Source organism: Pleurodeles waltl, chromosome 10 (genome assembly GCF_031143425.1).
Source record: "Pleurodeles waltl isolate 20211129_DDA chromosome 10, aPleWal1.hap1.20221129, whole genome shotgun sequence".
NCBI lineage: Eukaryota > Metazoa > Chordata > Amphibia > Caudata > Salamandridae > Pleurodeles > Pleurodeles waltl.
Genome location: NC_090449.1, coordinates 851,065,010 through 851,084,635, shown reverse-complemented (window position 1 = coordinate 851,084,635; position 19,626 = coordinate 851,065,010). Strand labels below are relative to the sequence as shown.

The 19,626-nt window shown below is 41.8% G+C and overlaps 1 protein-coding gene across 1 annotated transcript in view; it reads right to left on the bottom strand.

Moving 5' to 3' along the window:
* The window catches only part of CUBN (cubilin), a 1,111,275-nt gene that overhangs the window by 350,425 nt on the left and 741,224 nt on the right, over positions 1-19,626 (bottom strand). Inside the window, exon 49 of the mRNA XM_069211549.1 lies at positions 63-234. Coding sequence (XP_069067650.1) covers positions 63-234 — 172 coding nt within the window. The remainder of the gene's footprint in view (positions 1-62; positions 235-19,626) is intronic.

Genomic DNA, 19,626 nt, shown 5'->3' with positions numbered 1-19,626 from the left:
GGGCAATGTTTTACAGTTAAAAGGGGATTTACAATTCTATTAAATGTTAGCTCACTCAGTACCTGATTCGTCCATAGACGTGTAAGTAGCTCTGAAGCCTCCACTTGATACAGACCCATCAGTTGCAAAAATAACTCGCATCGTGTTTCCAGAAGACCTCACTTCCGTGCCTGGGCTCACGTCACCACACAATTTCTCTAGGCGGGGAGAGTTGTATCTCAGTCCATTGTAAACCTGTATAGTAAAATAAATGTATAAGTAACTACCCCTGGACCTGTTGCATAGGTCATCTATATCTTTTTATCCAATCGCATTGCACGGTTCTTTAGTCAGTATAGGAGGGTCAAATTACAAAAAAATCCCCAGTGTGAGCTAGGCTGCTGGTGGGCATTGGAAGGACAATTTATAGCAGCATGGAGGGTCCATTTTTCAACTTGTAATTTCACCAGACCAGTACAATTGCTTACAATGTGCAAGAAGTACAAAATACTTACCCAAGCTAGGGGAATTTTGAAAATTCATCTCTGAAAAAGGTCTTCTTTGGACGCATAGTAGTTGCGTGTGGCAGTAATTCTAGTCAAGCACCCATCAGACTTACCGATGTCCCCTAGGAATAATATAAGAACTTTCTGCAGTTCTTTGGACATACATTGGGTGGGTGAGTACATGGTTTGGTGGAAGAGGGCATGGGTGAATTTTTTGATACGTTAGTCCATGAAGTATGGCTTTATTAATTTCTAAGCACATGATGGATTAATGAGAGAGTGAATTCATGGATGAATGCAGGAAGATTATACTAATCTTACAATTAGAGGCCTCAGATACCAGTAGTGACAATGTTATAAAAAAGCCCAAAATTACTGGTATTACAGCAATGCCCGCATTACAAGATGACTGAGCACCATTATTCTAAGAATGCCACAACATAAAAAGAATTACCACTGTTATGTCATTGCACTCTTTGCAGTAAAGGTGGGCACCACTGTATAAAAAAAAATCCCAATTTGTCAAGAATTACTACCATTATCTATGTTCAGATTTATGGCATTGCTTATTAATCTTTGGTGCACATTCAGATTCTTAGTGCATATTTTAATGTGATCAATCACTCAAGAATTGGCCTTAGAATCGGGAACCGAACTGTTGTATTTGAGAACTGTCCTTTGAGGCAAATAAGCCCAAAAATCAGATACCCAAATATGTGGCACATGTGACAAAGTATTAAATGCAATGACAGGTTGTGTGAGGACGGGCAGATGCAAATGAGTCTGCTTGCCAGCATACTATTCAAAATAGATCAGAGTTCTGGCTTCTCCCTGTTGATATATGTAAGTCATTGGAGCCATGCTAGATTTGCGAACCAGTGCACTATTTTGGTGGTTCTATTCATAGAAAATATTTGAGTGCCTGCACACCTCCAACAAAAGTCAGTAGGAAGAAGAAAGATGGCCTTTTCTTGACCACTAAATCTTTCCTTTTAGGGTGCCTTGAGTAACACTCAAACCTAGGATGCTAGCATCTATGACAATCACAGCAATAGGAGGTTGGGTGAGAGGCACACGTGTGGAGATGGAAGGAGCTGAAAGTGTGGTGCACTCCAAAGTGCTTCTTTGACTGAAATTAATGTATTATAAATGAGTGGCCTGTGACTCATAACAAATTGAAATGTGACAGCAATGGCTTTATTGGCAGCTGTGCCCAGGCACCAGAAAATCACAAGCTGCTTGTAGTCCCGGCCTTTGAATCACTGGTGTGCTCCAACATATGGTCGTCCCAATACATACTTTACTTGTTCTGTTAACCTCACTGTCCTGTGGAAAAAAGACTGCCATAGGTGTCTGTTATGAACTGTGTCCCAGGGAATCAGACACTGAAAATCAACTGGAAACGTCCTATTTATGACGCAGACATGTTGTTGTAGACAATCATACACCATCTTCATCTTTGAATATGCCAGTTCCTTGAAAGGAGTATGCAGAAGGCAGTCTTTTAGATATTTATAAACCCTCACACCACCAACCTCACCCCCGAGAATGTTATGTTCTATAACAAGTGGTCCAGAATTTAACAAGTTAAGGACTCAGCAGGCACTCAGGGGCTGGAACTGTTCCCCACGGGTCAAGTAGTTGGCCTCCTGTTTGCCTGTTACAAGACACAAAAAGCAGAATGACTCCTGACTGCAAGACTGTCCAGATGACCACGGAGGACTTAACTCTACAGGCACCTGGGCCAGAGATAAACCTGGTGCTTAGCTGCCTGTCTTGAGGAGCTAGGGGCTGCATGACTGGAATGACCTTTTCCAGCAGTTGTAGAAATGTTGCATTTATTAATTTTTACCACTTCCAGAAGACTGCATGAAGGGGCTGAGGATGGCCTATGAAGGTATCACCCAGCTGGGACTCAGCTACATCTTCGAGTCATGCACCACTGGAAGATTCTGAGTTTGGAGGTCCACAGATTGCCAAACTCTCATTGGTGATCCAACCACCCCACTGTTGGCATTCTGACCACCAGATTATGAACCTGGCGGTCAGACTGCCCGGAGACTGCTGCCTCCACGGGGATCATGGATCCCGACGAGTTGGCGGCGGTCAAAGTCGTGGTCAGCCACGGCGGTGCCCATAGTGACACTGCTGTGCTGATCACAACTTCACTTTCCGCTGCCTTTCCAATGCGGTTGCGCCGCCATGGAAAGGCAGCAGAAAGTCATTGCTGGAGGCCAAGGGGGGCCCCTGCACTATCCACAATCATGTTGTGGGCAGTGCAGGGGCCCACCTGACAGCAACCTCGGAATGCGCACTGCCTGCAATAGTGCGCAGTCAGAAGGTGCTGGGGTACAACAGCATTGGCTTTGGCTCCCCCTGCACTGTTACCATCGGGCTAATGGACAGAAACATTGTAATATGATGTTTCTGGCAGTCAGCCTGATGGAAGCATCGTAATACGATGGGGTGAGGGCGCTGGCTTGACAGCAGTCGCACCCCCGTTGTACTGATGACCTTGAAATCTTAATCAGGCCTTAAGTCCAAAGATAAAAACTGGGATCGGAGTGAGATAGCTTTTTCACATGTGGAGCATTTAGTGCCAAATCCAACATGCCCCTGTAACTTGTCTTGCATAGGATGCCCAACCCAAGAGGTCAGAAAGAGATTCACACAACACAGGTCCAGGATTAGATGTCAGGCCCCTCGGACTCCACAGGGCACTCACATACAGTGAGAAACAACTCAACACAGATTATAATATGGATGGTGCTAACAGTAATAACCCCACATTACAGGTAGGGGTGGGCAGAACTGGCGAAGTTTCATTCAGTGGAATTCTGCAGAATTACATTCAAATTCCACAGAATTCCATGGAATTCCACAAAAGGGCAGAGTGGGAACCGCGAGTTGCAGTGCCTGCCCCTCAGTGCCCTTACATAAGTATGTACTGATACCGAGGGGTATCCACTCCAGTGCATACCCCTTGGTACCCTTACATGCTTATGTAAGGGCACTAGGGGGTATGCAGTGTAGTGCAGTGCAAAGCCTTAGGTGCCCTAACATAAGTATCTAAGCGGACTGAGGGACATCCACCCCAGTGAAAACCTCTTGGTGCCCTTTGATATGTATTTAAGGGCACTGAGGGGTATACACTGCAGTGCAGTACAGTGCATACCCCTGGGTACCCTAACATAAGTACATAAGGGCACTGAGGGATACTAACCCCCTGTGCATACTACTTGGTGCCCTTACATACTCAAGAAAGGGTGCCGAGGGGTATGTATGTAAGGGCACCAAGGGGTTTGCACAGCCTTGCTGCTCATGCCACTCGGCACCCTTAGATAAGTATGTAATGGCATGGAGGGGTATGCACTGCTTTGCAGTGGTCTTTAAACAGGGCTTGAAGAAAGAGCAGTCCCTCTATGTTTAAAAACCACTGCAGATTACACTTTATCTGTAGTCATTTTTAAACATAGAGGGACTGGTCCCTCTTCTAGCCTGTTAAAAATTAAAACCACTGCAGATTAATTCCGCTGGCGAAGTGGCGGAATTTAATCAGTTATTCCACTTTACATAGGTAATGCAGAATTACCAAATTCTGCCAATACCCCGGCGGAATTAAGATTTCACCCACCCCTAATTATAAGGGAGGCACTATGGACACCTTTTTAGCACAATGTGAGGCTTGATTGATTGAAAAATTCTGGATGGTGAGGAATGGACTTAGTGATAATAATGATAAAATGCTGATCCTGATTAACTGATAATATAGCTAATGATTAGGGTTCCCAGTTTTATGGTATTCATTTTTTTTTAACATTTCCGTCTCTATTTATCCATATTTATTTTTTGACCATCTCATTAGTATTTATCTATATTTATTTTGTGGTTTGAGAATAAGTGAAATCAAAAATGATACATTTCCACATTTATTTAACTGATTGACATGCACTCCTACTTTGATGCCTGTCATGTGTTAACACATTCAACAACTGAATATAGCAAAACACTACACCCACGGTAAATATTAGCAATTTGTGACAAATATGTTTTAACTTATGGCTATATTTAAAGGTATCTTAGCCTGTTCTTAACCCCCTCATGCTGTCTATCTGCTCATCTGTTGTCTTGGAATTCACCACAGACAGCATGGAAAGTCACTCATTAGCAGCACAAGTTTCTGTATTTTTTCACTTTTACAAATGAAAACAAACAGGAGACACATTGGGGGTCATTTTGACCTCGGCGGTCTTTTTTAAAGACCGCCGAGGGACCGGCGTGCGGAAGACCGCCAGTGGTGGCGGTTTGCCGCTCGGCCTATTATGACCGTTGGCAGCTCTCTGTCCTTTTACGGATGGAGAGCCGCCAACAGCCATACTGGCGGGAGGCGGGGAATTGGAGGTTGCTCCACCTCCACCGCCATGCCAACAGAACACCGCCCAGCGAATTACGTCCTGTGATTCGCCGTGGCGGTGTTCTCTTGGTGGTGTGGTGTCATCAGAGTTGCCCCCATGGCTCCCGTCCCCTCCCGGAGGATCGTCGGACCAGGCAAGTCGATCGTCCGTGAGGGGAGGGGGGTAGGGGGGCGTTGTGTGTTGTGTGGGTGCATGGGGGTGTGCATGTGTGTATGTAGAGTGGTGTGTGAGTGCGTGTATGCTTGCGGGGGTGTTGTGTGTATGGGAATGAGTGCGTGTATGTCTGTGGGTATGTCTGTATGGATGTGTGCGTGTATGTTTGAATGTGGGTGTGCGTGTCTGACTGTGTGTGTGGATGTAGGCATGTATGTCGGCGTGCATGCGTGTAAGTGTGTAGGTGGTGCCTGCGCATGTGTCGTGTGGGTATTGGTGATGTGATGTTGGGGGTCGGGGTGGGGAGGGGGACCCTGCCACCTTTGGAGGGTGGCAGTGGTGGTGGGGGGGTAGGGGAAGGAGTCAGGGTGGGGGAGACCCCTATCAGTGCCAGGGAAGGAATTCCCTGGAACCGATAGTGCTTACCGCCATGGAATTCATGGCGGTTCAAACCGCTGGAAATCCACGGCGGTAAGCCGGGTCAAAATACCGCCGGCAGTCTAGTGACGGCCGCCGGGCTGGAAACCCAGGTCTCCAGCCCAGCGGTCGTCTCCGCCCTGGCGGGCGGAACGGAGAACCGGCGGATGACCATGGCGGTAACCGCCATGGTCATAATTCCACAAAGTAAGACCGCCAGCCTGTTGGCGGTCTTACCGCCGGTTCTCCGCCTTCCGCCAGGGTCATAATGACCCCCATAATTTTTTGTCTGTATTCATGTGTAAAAATCTGTAAAAAACGAAAACTGGGAGCCTTACTAATAACTGTGTTGCTATTGTACATAATTTGATCAGTCATTTGTTAATGCCACATAATAAAAACCACTGTACTTCTTAAGCAACTGATTGGTCTAAAGCTGCTTAGGAATGAGTTAATTATTATAAGATGGAGCTGGATTGGGCGCCATACCATCAATGCAGCTAACAAGAATGTGAGAGCCAATCTGGAATGAAGAGGTTCTGACCAACCACAAGCATCTCTCTGAACCACCACCATAGAGGCTTGATATTTGAACATGGTGGCGAACATGGAGACCAACAACGGCCCTATAGTGTCCTACCTTGTGGGATTCAATCTCCCTAGGCAAGGGTGAGTCTGAGATAAATGTATTTGGACTTCAGAGAGTCTATGATTAACAGTCTAATTTCCGGCATCTCTGTAGAGGCACCAATTTTTGGTTGCTGGAGCTGAGGCAATTTGCATTCTCTAAAAGAAATATGGCTTGTTAATGTGATTCCCATGTTTTCTTCCCTTTTGGTTCCTCTATTTCCCTATCAGGCTTGCTATGCTCACTATTACTCAACTGTTTGAGTAATAGATTGGGGATGAACTGAGGCAACAATCTTCCTAAGCATCCTAGCTAATCATACTGACAGCATGAGATGAATCATATCACATAAAAAGCACCTGGTGCAAGGTCAATATATACGCACACTCATTTATAATGTGTGATCCCACCCATATTGGATTTCACATATTTTGTATATACACACATATGACAAGTCCTTTTGAGCAGAATTTTGCTTTTTTTAATTATGTACTTCTTTGTTTGCTCAAAGGTGAAATTCATGTGCTGCATAAGTCCTTGTGCATTGTCCTGAGGATGCCCACAGTAGGGAGGCCAAAATGTGTTGAATATTCTAATCACATGGAGTTTCCTAATATGTAAATCATGTAACCAATCTGGACACATTGATGGAGCACCATAGAGGAGGACAGAAGCCCATTGATTGTTTACAGGGCCCATTTATGGATGTTTTCAGCTCTGCTAGTTGTGCTGTGCAATCCCCTAGGGTTTGCGTGAATGTATGTAGGGGACAAAATGTATTGTCCTCCATGTAGCCGCTTACGACTGCACAAGCAGGAGAGTATTGATGCTTTGTGCCAGTTGCCGGTTGTGCAGAGCCATCGGTGTACATGACTCTATGATACTGATCAATACGTGTTTGGTGGAACTGGATATTCTAGTTCGTATTGCAAAAATTCTTGAGTTTGTAACTTTGGGTCAAAAAAGTAGTCTACATCAGTGGCTGTCAAAGATTTAGCCCATTGTATCCAACGTGGATGTAATGCTTTAGCGTTAGGAACGCTGGCTTTTGTAACAGCCTCTAAGGCTGGGATTGGAGAAACAACAATAATGTGTTTGCCTTGGGCTAGAGGTCTTTCTTAAATGACAGCCATCTGAACAGCAGTAAGAATTTTCTCAGTGGGAGCAAAGCGTTGTTGTGCAGCTGAGTACAAGTGTGATTTGTCAGCAATCGGGACGGTCTCACCCTCATTAAACATTACATAGGTGAAACCTATGCACCAGCAATTATTCTGATGACCAAGTGTGTTTTATTGTCCCTAGTGTGTAGATGTTATGCTGCTAGCATATCTGTCTGCAGCTCTCTGAGAATACGAGTGTGTTCGACTGTCCAACATTTACTGGAAAAGTCCAGACGTGTTAAGTCATATAAAGGTTTTATGTGTGTTGCATAATCAGGAATGTAAGCTCTGCCAAAATGTAGGAAAAGCAATGGAGATTGGAGTTTTTTAATTGTATTTGGAGGTTGTAATTGTGCGTTTTTCTCTAAGAATTGTGGCGCAAGGCTCTTTCCTTCAGTTAACAGCTCATATCCCAAAAACAGGACGCTGAGGAAGGCTATTTTAGTTTTCTTGAAGTTGAATTTATAGACAAATTCAGAAAATCCCACAACAATGCAGGCTACCCATCTTAAATGTTGTAGCAATTCATCATCCGTAAGATAGATATTATCTACATAGGACAATGCTTCAGGGTCAATGTCGTGCAAAATTGCAGTCACACGAGCTGCAAACAGTCCTGGACTGTTCTTGTAACCCTGGGGTAAACAACAGAATTTTTTTCTGAGAGCCTACTGCGCTGAAACTTGTTAAGTCTCTACTCTCAGGTGCTATATTCTGGCAGAAGAAACCACTGGAAATATCCAATGTTGTTTTGTATTTTTTTTGCACTAGGTTGTTCATTAGTGCCGTGCTGTGAGAGTTTTGTATAGCTTATGTGCGTGCATGACTTTTTAAGTGTCTGTAGTCTAAGACTATTCTATCTGATTGGTCCATTTTAGCTACTGGGAATAAAGGATTATTCATTAGAGATTGGCAGACCTTATTTGAATGGGATGGCCTGAAGACGTTATACAATTACCTATACTCCACAACAAGCAGAAATCTATCTCACGTTCATTACAACAACAAATCGATTGTGAAACCTTTTGCTAGAAAGATTAGGCATAATTCCACAATTCCCCCCTTAAGTTGCAAGGGGTGGGTGAAGAAAGTTGCTTTATATCTCAACGACCTCTTAGTTTATACCTCTAACTTATCTATAACCTTATCTACTTTATTGAATATTGCGGAGGAATTTGGGAAGATCTCGGGTTATCTTGTTAATTCTGACAAAACAGAGATAATGGCATGGAACCAGAAGGGTGATAACCGGCACATTAAATAATCAATGAGGTATTTAGGGCTAATAAATGTACAGGAATTGTAACAAATACCTTTGGTTAATTTAAAGAAAGCATTAACAGAGTGTAGTAAGCTAATGCAAGGATGGGCACACCTCCCTCTTACAATTATTGGAAGAGTCAATCTAGTCAAAATGATAATTTTAACAAAGCTGACTTTTATTTACAATTCTATCCCTCTACAAATGGATAAAAAACTTCTGGATAAACTTCAACAGAACATAAATTCTCTTATCTGGGCTCAGAATGGCCCCAGGATTTCATGGAAGAAATTGCGCAGAAGTTAAGAAAAGGTGGACCTTACACTTCCTGACATACATTACTATTTGTGGGAATTCCACCTCAAGAATGTTAGAGTGTTATTCACGTCCCTTGACTGCTCAGCGATTGGAGAGATGTTTAAATTTATGGTAGTCATGGAAAGAGGCGCAGAAATATATAGTTTATATGAATCCAGTGACCCCAAATTCTTTTAAAAAAGTGAGATTAAAAATACTACTAGATACAGCAAAGGCCTGGTACAAGTTGCAGCAAGCAGCAGGAATAGAGTATTATAGTCAATGGGCTCCGGCCTGGGACTCCTCGGGTACCCCAAGTGTTTGATAGATACATTGGCATTCCCTCCTAAGATAGCGGGGGTCGAATATTGGTGGGACCTAGTTAGGGATGGCTCTCTACTATCTTGGGAAAAACTTACAGATCGGACAGGAGGAAACCTTTCTAGGTCGAAGTACATTCAACTGAGAAGTTTGGCACAGAGGGCTACAGTTAGTTTGGGGTCGGCAAACTAGCTAGAGAATGAGCTAATTAAAGACCATTGGAGTTTTAAGAAGGTATCAAGCTGGTACTGGGGAAATTTGGACACGTTAGATGGCGACTGTAAGCTACCAGACACCCTCTGGGGGGAAAATTATGTCCCCGGGGCAAGTACAAGATAGATGCGAAGCATCAATGAGCACACTATTTAGGGTAGTTAAACCTGCCTCATTAAGGAGGAACCATCTCTTCACTCTGCACTTGGCTTATTTCTCTCCCTAGGATGAGAGGGGAGAAGCAATTAATTGTGCAAAATGTGGTCTGCAAAGTGTGTCAGACATTCACATGTTTATGGAATGCCCAGAAGTGTACTATGTTTGGGAAAAAGTATGTGCAACAATCTCAAACATTTTGAAGCAATGTATCTCAGCGCGTCTTCCTTTAGTAATCTTTGGTCTACCCGAGAAGGGGGCGTATGCAGTAGAGAGAGGAAGACAGTATTGTTCTATGCAATACTCTTGGCCAGAAGATAAATTTTATGGAAATGGGTATCTGAATCCCCCCCCCATATACAGACTGGCTTGACGCCCTTATCCATACATCAAAGATGGACATGGTGGCGGAAACTTCAAATAAGAAAAAGAAAGAAAAAATATGGTCACGGTTGGTGGAATGGAGGGAAACGGGAGAGTTAAACATTAATGAAGTGTGTTATCACATTTGTGTCCAATGATTAGGGGCCACACTACTCTCCTCCTCTGGTGGCAGATTTCTGTACCAAGGGTCAAGTGAGAGAGATTCTGGCTCCCTCGCATTAGTTATCTCGATATACGAGAGGGGTGATCAGTTGGTACGGAGTCGACTTGAAGCCAGAGGTGTATGAGGACAAAAAAAAATCTATTGATTTTGAAGTCTGTCACATGCATAACAATGAACTGGAGCAAAATTGTTTCACAATCTGCAGATCCATAAAGACAAGAGACATCTTCAGAAGACAGATTCTATTACATTTCACCAACCACCTGGGATGGAGGAGGCCATTTGCATTCCATGATGACTGTTAGAAATGGGGTGTTTGGTTGGCAGTCAGGTTACCCCCTATCTAAGCAAGGACACTCACTCTAGTCAGAGTAAAAGAGAATCACCCTCAGCTAACCCTCAGCTGCCCCCTTGGTAGCTTGGCATGAGCAGGCAGGCTTTACTTCAGAGTGCTAGGTGTAAAGTATTTGTACCAACACACACAGTAACTCAATGATAACACTACAAAATGACACAACACAGGTTCAGAAAAATAGAGAATATTTATCTAAACAAAACACAACCAAAATGACAAAAATCCACAATACACAAGTCAAATTATCAATTAAAAAGCAAAAAGAGTCTTCAAGTAATTTTAAAGCAACGCTAATGCTGTTAGCGTGGAAATGTACCTGGGCGCGTCAAAAATAACCCCGCATGGGCGAGTGTGTGCCAAAAATGGCTTGCGGTCCGTCGATATAACTCACGACCAAGACCGTGCGTCGTTTCTCCTTCAGTCCGGTCAGTGTGTGTCATTTCTTCTCTCCGCAGGAGAGTGATGCGTCGATCTGAACAACACTTTCGGGTCCGGGCAGGCCTTGCATCATTTTTCCATGCCCAGCGATGTTTGCGTCGTAAATCCTGCCGCACAATGGTTAAAAAACCATGCAGAGCGATTTGCGATCTCACAAGCCTTCATCAGCGATGCTGTGCGTCGTTTCTCCAGCCGCGTGCATCGATCTTCCAGCCGCGGTGTAGGCAAACCTCAATTTCAGCCATGAAGCCAGCGGCGCGTCAATTTTTCAGCCACGTCTCAGAGTTGCGTCGATCTTTTCCCTGCACGGTGGTCTGTGCGTGGATTTATTACTCTTGTTCTGCCAGCTTCTCCTTTCAGGGTCTCAGGAACTGGATGGGCACCACTTGGCAGGGTAGGAGTCTCAGCAGAGGCTCCAGGTGCTGGCAGAGAGAAGACTTTGCTGTCCCTGAGTCTTCAACAGGAGGCAAGCTCTAATTCAAGCCCTTGGAGAGTTCTTCACAAGAAGGAAGGCACACAAAGTCCAGTCTTTGTCCTCTAGCACAGGCAGAAGCAACAACTGCAGGATAGCTCCACAAAGCACAGTCACAGGCAGGGCAACTCTTCTTCCTCAGCTCTTCAGCTCTTCTCTAGGCAGTGGTTCCTCTTGGTTTCCAGAAGTGATCTAAAGTCTGTGGTTTTGGGTGCCCTTCTTATACCCATTTTGCCCTTTGAAGTAGGCTTACTTCAAAGCAAAGTCTCTCTTGTTTGTGAAAAGCCCAGGCCAGGCCCCAGACACACACCAGGGGGTTGGAGACTGAATTATGTGAGGGCAGGCACAGCCCTTTCAGGTGTGAGTGACCATTCATCCCCTCCCTCCTAGCACAGATGGCTCATCAGGATATGCAGGCTACACCCCAGCTCCCTTTGTGACACTGTCTAGAGAGAGGTGCAAACAGCCCAACTGTCAAACTGACCCAGACAGGGAATCCAGAAACAGGAAGAGTCACAGAATGGTTTAAGCAAGAAAATGCTCACTTTCTAAAAGTGGCATTTTCAAACACACAATTTTAAAATCAACTTTACTAAAAGATGTATTTTTAACTTGTGAGCTCAAAGACCCCAAACTCCACATGTCTATCCGCTCCCAAAGGGAATCTACACTTTAATCATATTTAAAGGCATGTTAACCTATGAGAAGGATAGGCCTTGCAACAGTGAAAACCTAATTTAGCAGTATTTCACTGTCAGGACATATAAAACACATTTGTATATGTCCTACCCTAAACATACACTGCACCCTGCCCATGGGGCTACCTAGGGTCTACCTTAGGGGTTTCTTACATGTAAGAAAAGGGAAGGTTTAGGCCTGGAAAGTGGGTACACTTGCCAAGTCGAATGGGCAGTTTAAAACTGTACACACAGACACTGCAGTGGCAGGTCTGAGCCATGATTACAGAGCTACTAATGTGGGTGGCCCAACCAGTGCTGCAGGCCCACTAGTAGCATTTGATTTACAGGCCCTGGCACCTCTAGTGCACTGTACTAAGGACTTACCAGTAAATCAAATATGCCAAACATGGATGAACCAATTACATACACATTTTGTATAGGAGGACTTGCACTTCAGCACTGGTTAGCAGTGGTAAAGTGCCCAGAGTAACAAAATCAGCAAAAACAGAGTCCAGCACACATCAACAACCAGGGGAACAGAGGCAAAAAGTTAAGGGAGACCACGCCAAGGATGAAAAGTCTAACAATGACATTTTTAAAGTTGGTATTGATTCAGTAGTTACTGACCTAGCTAACAGACCAACAGCCTTCCTGTACTCTTAAGACTGCTGATTTGTTTGCTTGCCTATGAACAGTGAACTCTAACCGAAACTCCTCTGCTATTATATAAACAAAGTGCATTAATGTTGTTTCATTTTCACACTTCCTTTTAGACCCTCAACCTATACCTCATGTCTCCCCACCATCTGAGTGCCTGAACCCTAATTCACAGGAACAATGTCTTACCCCCTATCTCCAACATACCTTCCAGTCACTAAGCTGCTGCTTGATTCAGCAGCATAGCAATTCAATGACCACCTTCCTTTTTTCTGAAGACAACAAAAATGTACCAGGATTTGCCAAAAGGAACCTATTTCTGGCTAGAGTGACCTGTACAAATTTGCTTAGTCCATCAGTCTATTAGTTGCCTTGATAGCATTTTAGCCCTTGCAAAACTGCATGTTTTGTATTCCTTCTATTTTAGAAGAGTTTGTAAACATCCAAAGGAGGATTGCGCTATCATGTTTGTAAGGAAACCAGTCTTGACATGAATGCTGCATATCAGAATGTGTTCTACAAACTGTTTTTTTTCTTCCTGGAATCAGTTTCCTTTCTCATTTGTGGGTAAACCTCCTCATGTGATAACAAATGTTAGGGATGTGGTTTATTAAAACTCCTGCTCTGCTTGCAGACATGAGCTGCGTTTTCCATTGCTAAACTGGGTGCTACTGTAAAAGAGACAAACAGAAGTGTTCATAAAGTAGAAGAGGAAGTGAGGATTGAGCTGAGCAGGATCGCAAGGTGAGACCTGAGTGTGTAGTGTCCTAGAAAGCCTGGAATAAAGTAAATATATTTGAATGGAGTGTAGTGCAATTGGACTATCGCACACAAGACTATCTTAATGTCATGAATTGAGAGATTGGTCGGTTCATGAAGATTTCTAGAGGCCATATACATTTATGGCCTCATTACGAGTACAGTGGTCCATGGACCACCGTACCCGTGGTGGTGGTCATTCTTGGCGGTCTGACTTCCACATTACAATGCTGGTGGCTGGACTGCCATTGCACTGTGGCCACCGCCAGTATCATAGATCCAGACGGGTTGGCGGCAGTGCGAGTCGTGGTCCGTAACAGTAGTACCAATTTTGGCACTTCCATGCTGATTATGATTTTCCTTTCCGACGGCCTTTTCATGGCGGTATCACTGCCATGAAAAGGCTGGAAGAAAGGCAGAGTTGGGGCCCCAGGGATCCTGCAATGCCCACAACGATGTCAAGGCAGACAGCATGCATTGAGAGTGTGCTGTGTACGGCAGCATTGGACTCGGCTCTCTCTGAGAGCTGAAGCCAATGCCGCTGCACTGTTTCTGCCAGTCAGGCCAGAGGAAACATCTTAATATGACAGTGGGGAAGCCACCGGCTTGCTGCCGCCTCCCCACCATTTTTTTGGTGATCCAGTGGACAGACTGCCAACTTCATAATGAAGCCCTTAGTGTTTGGAAAAAATACCGATTTAAAATATCGGGAGGCAGGAACATCAGAAAAAATATATAATGGTATACAAATAGTGCTGACAACAACATACTTTCTTTAGGTCAGTAATATCATTTTAAATAGGATAGTGGTTACATATTTCATGTTTTAATTATGTGAATGTATTTTAGTTGATTTATTAATTTTATGTCTTACTATTGTTTATATGAAGGTTATTTTTCCTCTGAACAATAGACTGTAACTTTAAGTAATTTAGAATTTTATATTTAATTTTCCATAGTAATGTATAGTGTCATAGCATGTTGTTTGGATTATAGGGGGATAGAGTATGAAGTAAATCAGTTAATTAATATGAATTACATAATACATTTTGTCTCAATATATGATTGACATTTATTATGTAAATTATGTGATATTGACAACAAGGTTTGTAGGAGTATAGTGTGGGAAGTTAATTGAGTAAGAATTAACAATTAATTATTAATTGCTAATAATTATTTAATTGATGTTAGTTAAGTAATTTATGCAATACTTATTTATTTTACTTATATTTTAGTGGTGGGCCACTAGGGTTGTAGGGGTCTAGAGTGGAAAGTTAATTAAGTACTTATTAATGATTAATTTATTAAGAAAGTTTAATTAGGTGTATAAGTATGTTTTAATTATGTAAAATATGGAAATCTGATTTAGTTTAGTGATATTTTGGTTGAGGGATGCTAGGTTTGCAGGGGTATAGGGTAGGTAGTTAAAACAAATTATGATTATTTGTAAATTAATTATTTAATTCTATTTTACATATTTAAATTATGGAATACTTATTTATTTCAATTATATTTTAGTTGTGGACTGCTAGTTTTGTTGGGGTCTAGGCTGGAAAGTTAATTAAGTAATAGTTAATTAACAATTAATTATTAATTGTTCATTATTTAATTGATTTTAAATATGTATATTATGGAATACTTAATATGCAGTTATATTTTAGGTTCGGGCTACTAGGTTTTTACAGAAATAGGGCTAGAAGTTAATTAATTAGTAACTGAATAATAACTATTTATGAATTGATAATTATTGTATTGAATAGTAATTATGCAAATTGATTTGTTTCTTATTTCATATCTGTTTGTTTATTTTAATTAATAATTTTTAACATTTTTATACATTCATGATATTACTCACACATGTAATGACTGAAGTGAAGAACCTTCCCTACTCTTGTTTAGACTGCATTAGGTATAGAAAAATTAACCTGTTTGAAATTCAACAATGTCTCTACTGTTGCATTGTTTGGAGTAGGAATAGTAAATCTTACCCATCCAAAATCCAATGCTTCCCCTACTGTTTCACACACTGGAGTGGTTATGGTAAATGTTACAAAGTCCAGCACTTTCCCTACAGTTGCGCTGTTTGGAGATGGAATAGTAAATTTTACCCCTCTGAAAATCAACACTTTTCCTACTCTTCCACAGACTGCAGTGGGAATAGTACATTTTATCCCTTAAGGGGCTGCACTTTCCCTACTGCTGCACTGATTGAAGACAGAATAGTAAATTTTGCCCCTTCAAAGGCCAACACTTTCCCTACTGTAGTGCTGGCTGGAGAGGGAATGACCCCTCTGAAATCCAACACTTTTGCTACTGCTGCAAAGACTGTAGAGGGAGCAGCAAACTTTAGCCCTCCAAAATCCCTTGTTTTCCTTACTGTTGAGTAAGAACAGTAAATGTACCTGCAGTTCAACACTTTTTCCCTGCTGTTGTGTTGTTTGGACTGGTTATATTAATTTCACCCCTCTGAAGTCCAATGCTTATACTAATGTTCCACAAACTGGAGTAGGAATAGCTAATTTTACTCTTCCGAGGTCCAACACTTTTCCTACCATTTCATAAAGTAGAGTGGGAATAGTATTTTTAATATTCTTAGACTCCAATAGTTTTCATAGTATTGGTTAAATAGAGTTTATAGCATTAATTGTTTTTAAATATTTTACATTAAGTGTTTTTTTTTATTTATTTTAATGTTTATAGAATTTTTGTAAATGTGTTTTTGGAATTTTCATTTTTTTATATTTTATTTTCGGTCTAACTTAATTTTTTTGGGCCTTTTCTTTTGAAAAATATTTACGTTTTTGGGAATGTATATTTTACACTATATATTTATATATAAATATATACACATATATATTTATATATATGTATATGTAGTGCAACATAATTAATACAAATATTTACTTTACATTACATTCGTTTTAATAATATTTTACATGTATTAGCATGAATAAATATAGATATATATTTTTATATTAATTTATAGATTTAAATATAAAAAATATTATTGCGTAAAACAAATTCACAGTAATGCATTTAAAATATAAAAAAACATGAATATATACATAGATATTTTTATATGAATACATTTAAATTTAAGACATATTGGGGGTCACACCGACCCTGGCGGTCCATGACCGCCAGTGCCGGGGACCACGGAAGCACCGCCAACAGGCTAGCGGTGCTTCCAGGGCCATTCTGACCGCGGCGGTAAAGCCGCGGTCAGAAAAGGGGAACCGCCGGTTTTCCCCTGGCCCAGGGAATCCTCAAGCAGCGCCGCCATGGGGATTCCGACCCCCTTCCCGCCAGCCTGTTTCTGGCGGTTTTCACCGCCAGAAACAGGATGGCGGGAACGGGTGTTGTGGGACCCCTGGGGGCCCCTGCACTGCCCATGCCACTGGTATGGGCAGTGCAGGGGCCCCCTAACAGGGCCCCATAAAGATTTTCACTGTCTGCTTTGCGGACAGTGAAAATCGCGACGGGTGCCACTGCACCCGTCGCACCCCTGCAACTCCGCCGGCTCCATTCGGAGCCGGCTTCCTAGTTGCAGGGTCTTTACCGCTGGGCCGGCAGGCGGCCTTTTGGCGGTCGCCCGCCGGCCCAGCGGGAAAGCCAGAATGGCCTCCGGCCATTTGGCGGTTCCCGCCAGGGTCAGAATGACCCTCATAGTGTAAAACAAATATTGTTATATATATTCACTGAAATGCATTTAAGATATTCAAAAAAATAATGTAAAGTAAAATAAATATGTTCATTATTATGTTTTACTATGTGTAGATATATGTCTATACACGCATATATATATATATACATATAAACACGTCTTTTTGTCTTCATATACGTATAAATGTATACATAACATTCAATATTAGTGCAATATATTTAATTTGCAATATATTAAAAGTGTATATTAAAATGTTTAACATTTACTACTTCAAACTCTATTTATATTAAAAAATCGATATTTGTGCCTATTTTTGGATAATATTATAGTCAACAATATTTTTTTCTGATAGATTTGTACTTAACATTATACGCATAGGATCACAATAGTTTGGTAAACAATATTTTTGACTGAAACTTTTTGCCAGCGATATTGTTTACCACAATATTGTGTCAGTGATCCTTACGTATAACAATAGCCATGCATAGAGCTAGCAGCAGTGTGGATGAGGTACACAATGCTTTTTCCACTGAAGCATGTCTGCATTGAAAAGTCATAGTGCAATAAGGGCAATGAACGCTATAGTAACAGGAATTAGTTCTGTGGAAAGTAATTCAAGACAAGGTTTCCATGACTGATATTGACTATGTAGCAAAAGTAGCTGTGGTAAGCCGCTTCTATCCAAGCTTTATGGAAAGCTGGAGTGCCTCAACTTCACATGGGGAGATGAAGCTTAATCATCTTGCAGCATAATATTTGCAATCCTGATTCATTAACTGACTCAGTTTTCCTCTGTAGTTGGCCACTGCAGAAGACAGTTGGCAGCCAGCTTCCACAAAGTACTATTAGTCACTCAAAGAGAAACAATATCTGGAAAGATAATAGGAATCCTACACAGACCCAAAACTTCAACCTTTCTGATGCACATTCAGAACAAACTCTCATGTGCATCACATACACTTAGCTCTATACTGAATTGTGATGGCATAATCAGTGGCAAAATATGTACCTCCTATATTTACAAAGTGATGCTTTGTATTGCTTCTGTGGACTTTATTTCATCCTAACCACATCACTATTAAGAATATGCAGATATTTGCTTCATCAACAGATAATGAATAGACAATGAAAAAAATAAAAAAAGTTTCCCTAACATTGAAAGACCTGATTAACGAAGTGATCTCTTCATCTTAGTTGAATTTGTGAGCACAAATGTTGACATTTGCTACTACAAACTCACGTTTGGTATTCATCAATTTACGCTTAGAAGGGAATTTGCTCACATAGAACATTAATTTTATTACTCAGAAAATATGTTCACAGCAGCAGTTTTTTGGGCGGACAAAGTAGGAAATACCTGCTTAAGTAGTTAAAAACAGGCATTCAGAAACATTTGAAAGACACATTTCCACCCTTGTTACAGTATGACATATATTCTTGTCAAGGACAGAAGTAAGTAAGGCATTATACACGGATTGTAAGAGGAGGGAAAAACCTGAAAATATGTAGTGGTGTAGAGTGAGGGGATTTATCAGTGGGAAAATATTTTCGCTATAAACAAAAAAGAAAAAAGTGTCAAATGCTCTTTTTTGTTATATTTCTATATAAGTAAAGGTATACCTAGTACATTTATACTTGTGTAACCCTGCACATGTGAGTACTCTTCAGAAACTCCAAAAGCCACAGCTAGGCAGAAATATTCCAGGAATTCTCTAAAAAAAATCCCCAGAAACTGAAATGTTTTACTGTCAAGTTGTCATATTACGTCAGGTGCAGAGAAAGCCACTAATAGATGTAATTGAAGTAAATGTGGTTTTATTCACAGGTTCAAGGTGTAGGCAAAGTATCATCAACAGCATAAGTGTGTAGTGTCATGGATGCATGGCAGGATGGTTAATAAATTCCAATGTCACTAAAAGAACAACGTTTCCTCAGGGCACCTCAACACTTTTTAGAAAAGACGTTTTCCAGAAATGACTGTGCTTGATTATTTCTTCAGTAATTCTTTCAGTAAGCACAGACTGAAACATTACTTCATGTATTTCTAGTCCATTGATTATTAATTCACTGTCATTTGGTAGTTCATAAGGAGTGCAGAGCCCGTTAGTCACTAAAATATCCATAGGAAGCTGAGACAGGCCTCTCTCTCTTTCTTTTCCTAATCTTGTGGAGGACTCCGTCCTCCCCGCAAATACGGAAGGTTCATTCAGGACACTCCTTGAGAGCACTTCTGTTGTCCCCCCTTTTTCCTGTCCGTCCCTGACTTCATCCATCTATCCTTAATTTGCCTCCTACTATAAAAGGACTAATCTCGATACGCCTTGTCAGGTCCTCTGCTTCTGGAGTTCTGACCAACAAGCCCTCCTTCATATAGAGAGAGTCTGTGCCTGGCACCACCCCTGCCGTTACTGCTTCTACAAATATTGGGGTTTCTCCTCTTAGCACTTTTCCTACCCCTCTTTTGGTGACTCTGGTAGCTGCATGTTGGGCAGTATAACGGTTCTTGGTCTCCCCTCCTTTAAAGTCAGGCTCTGTCTTTGTGCAGGAA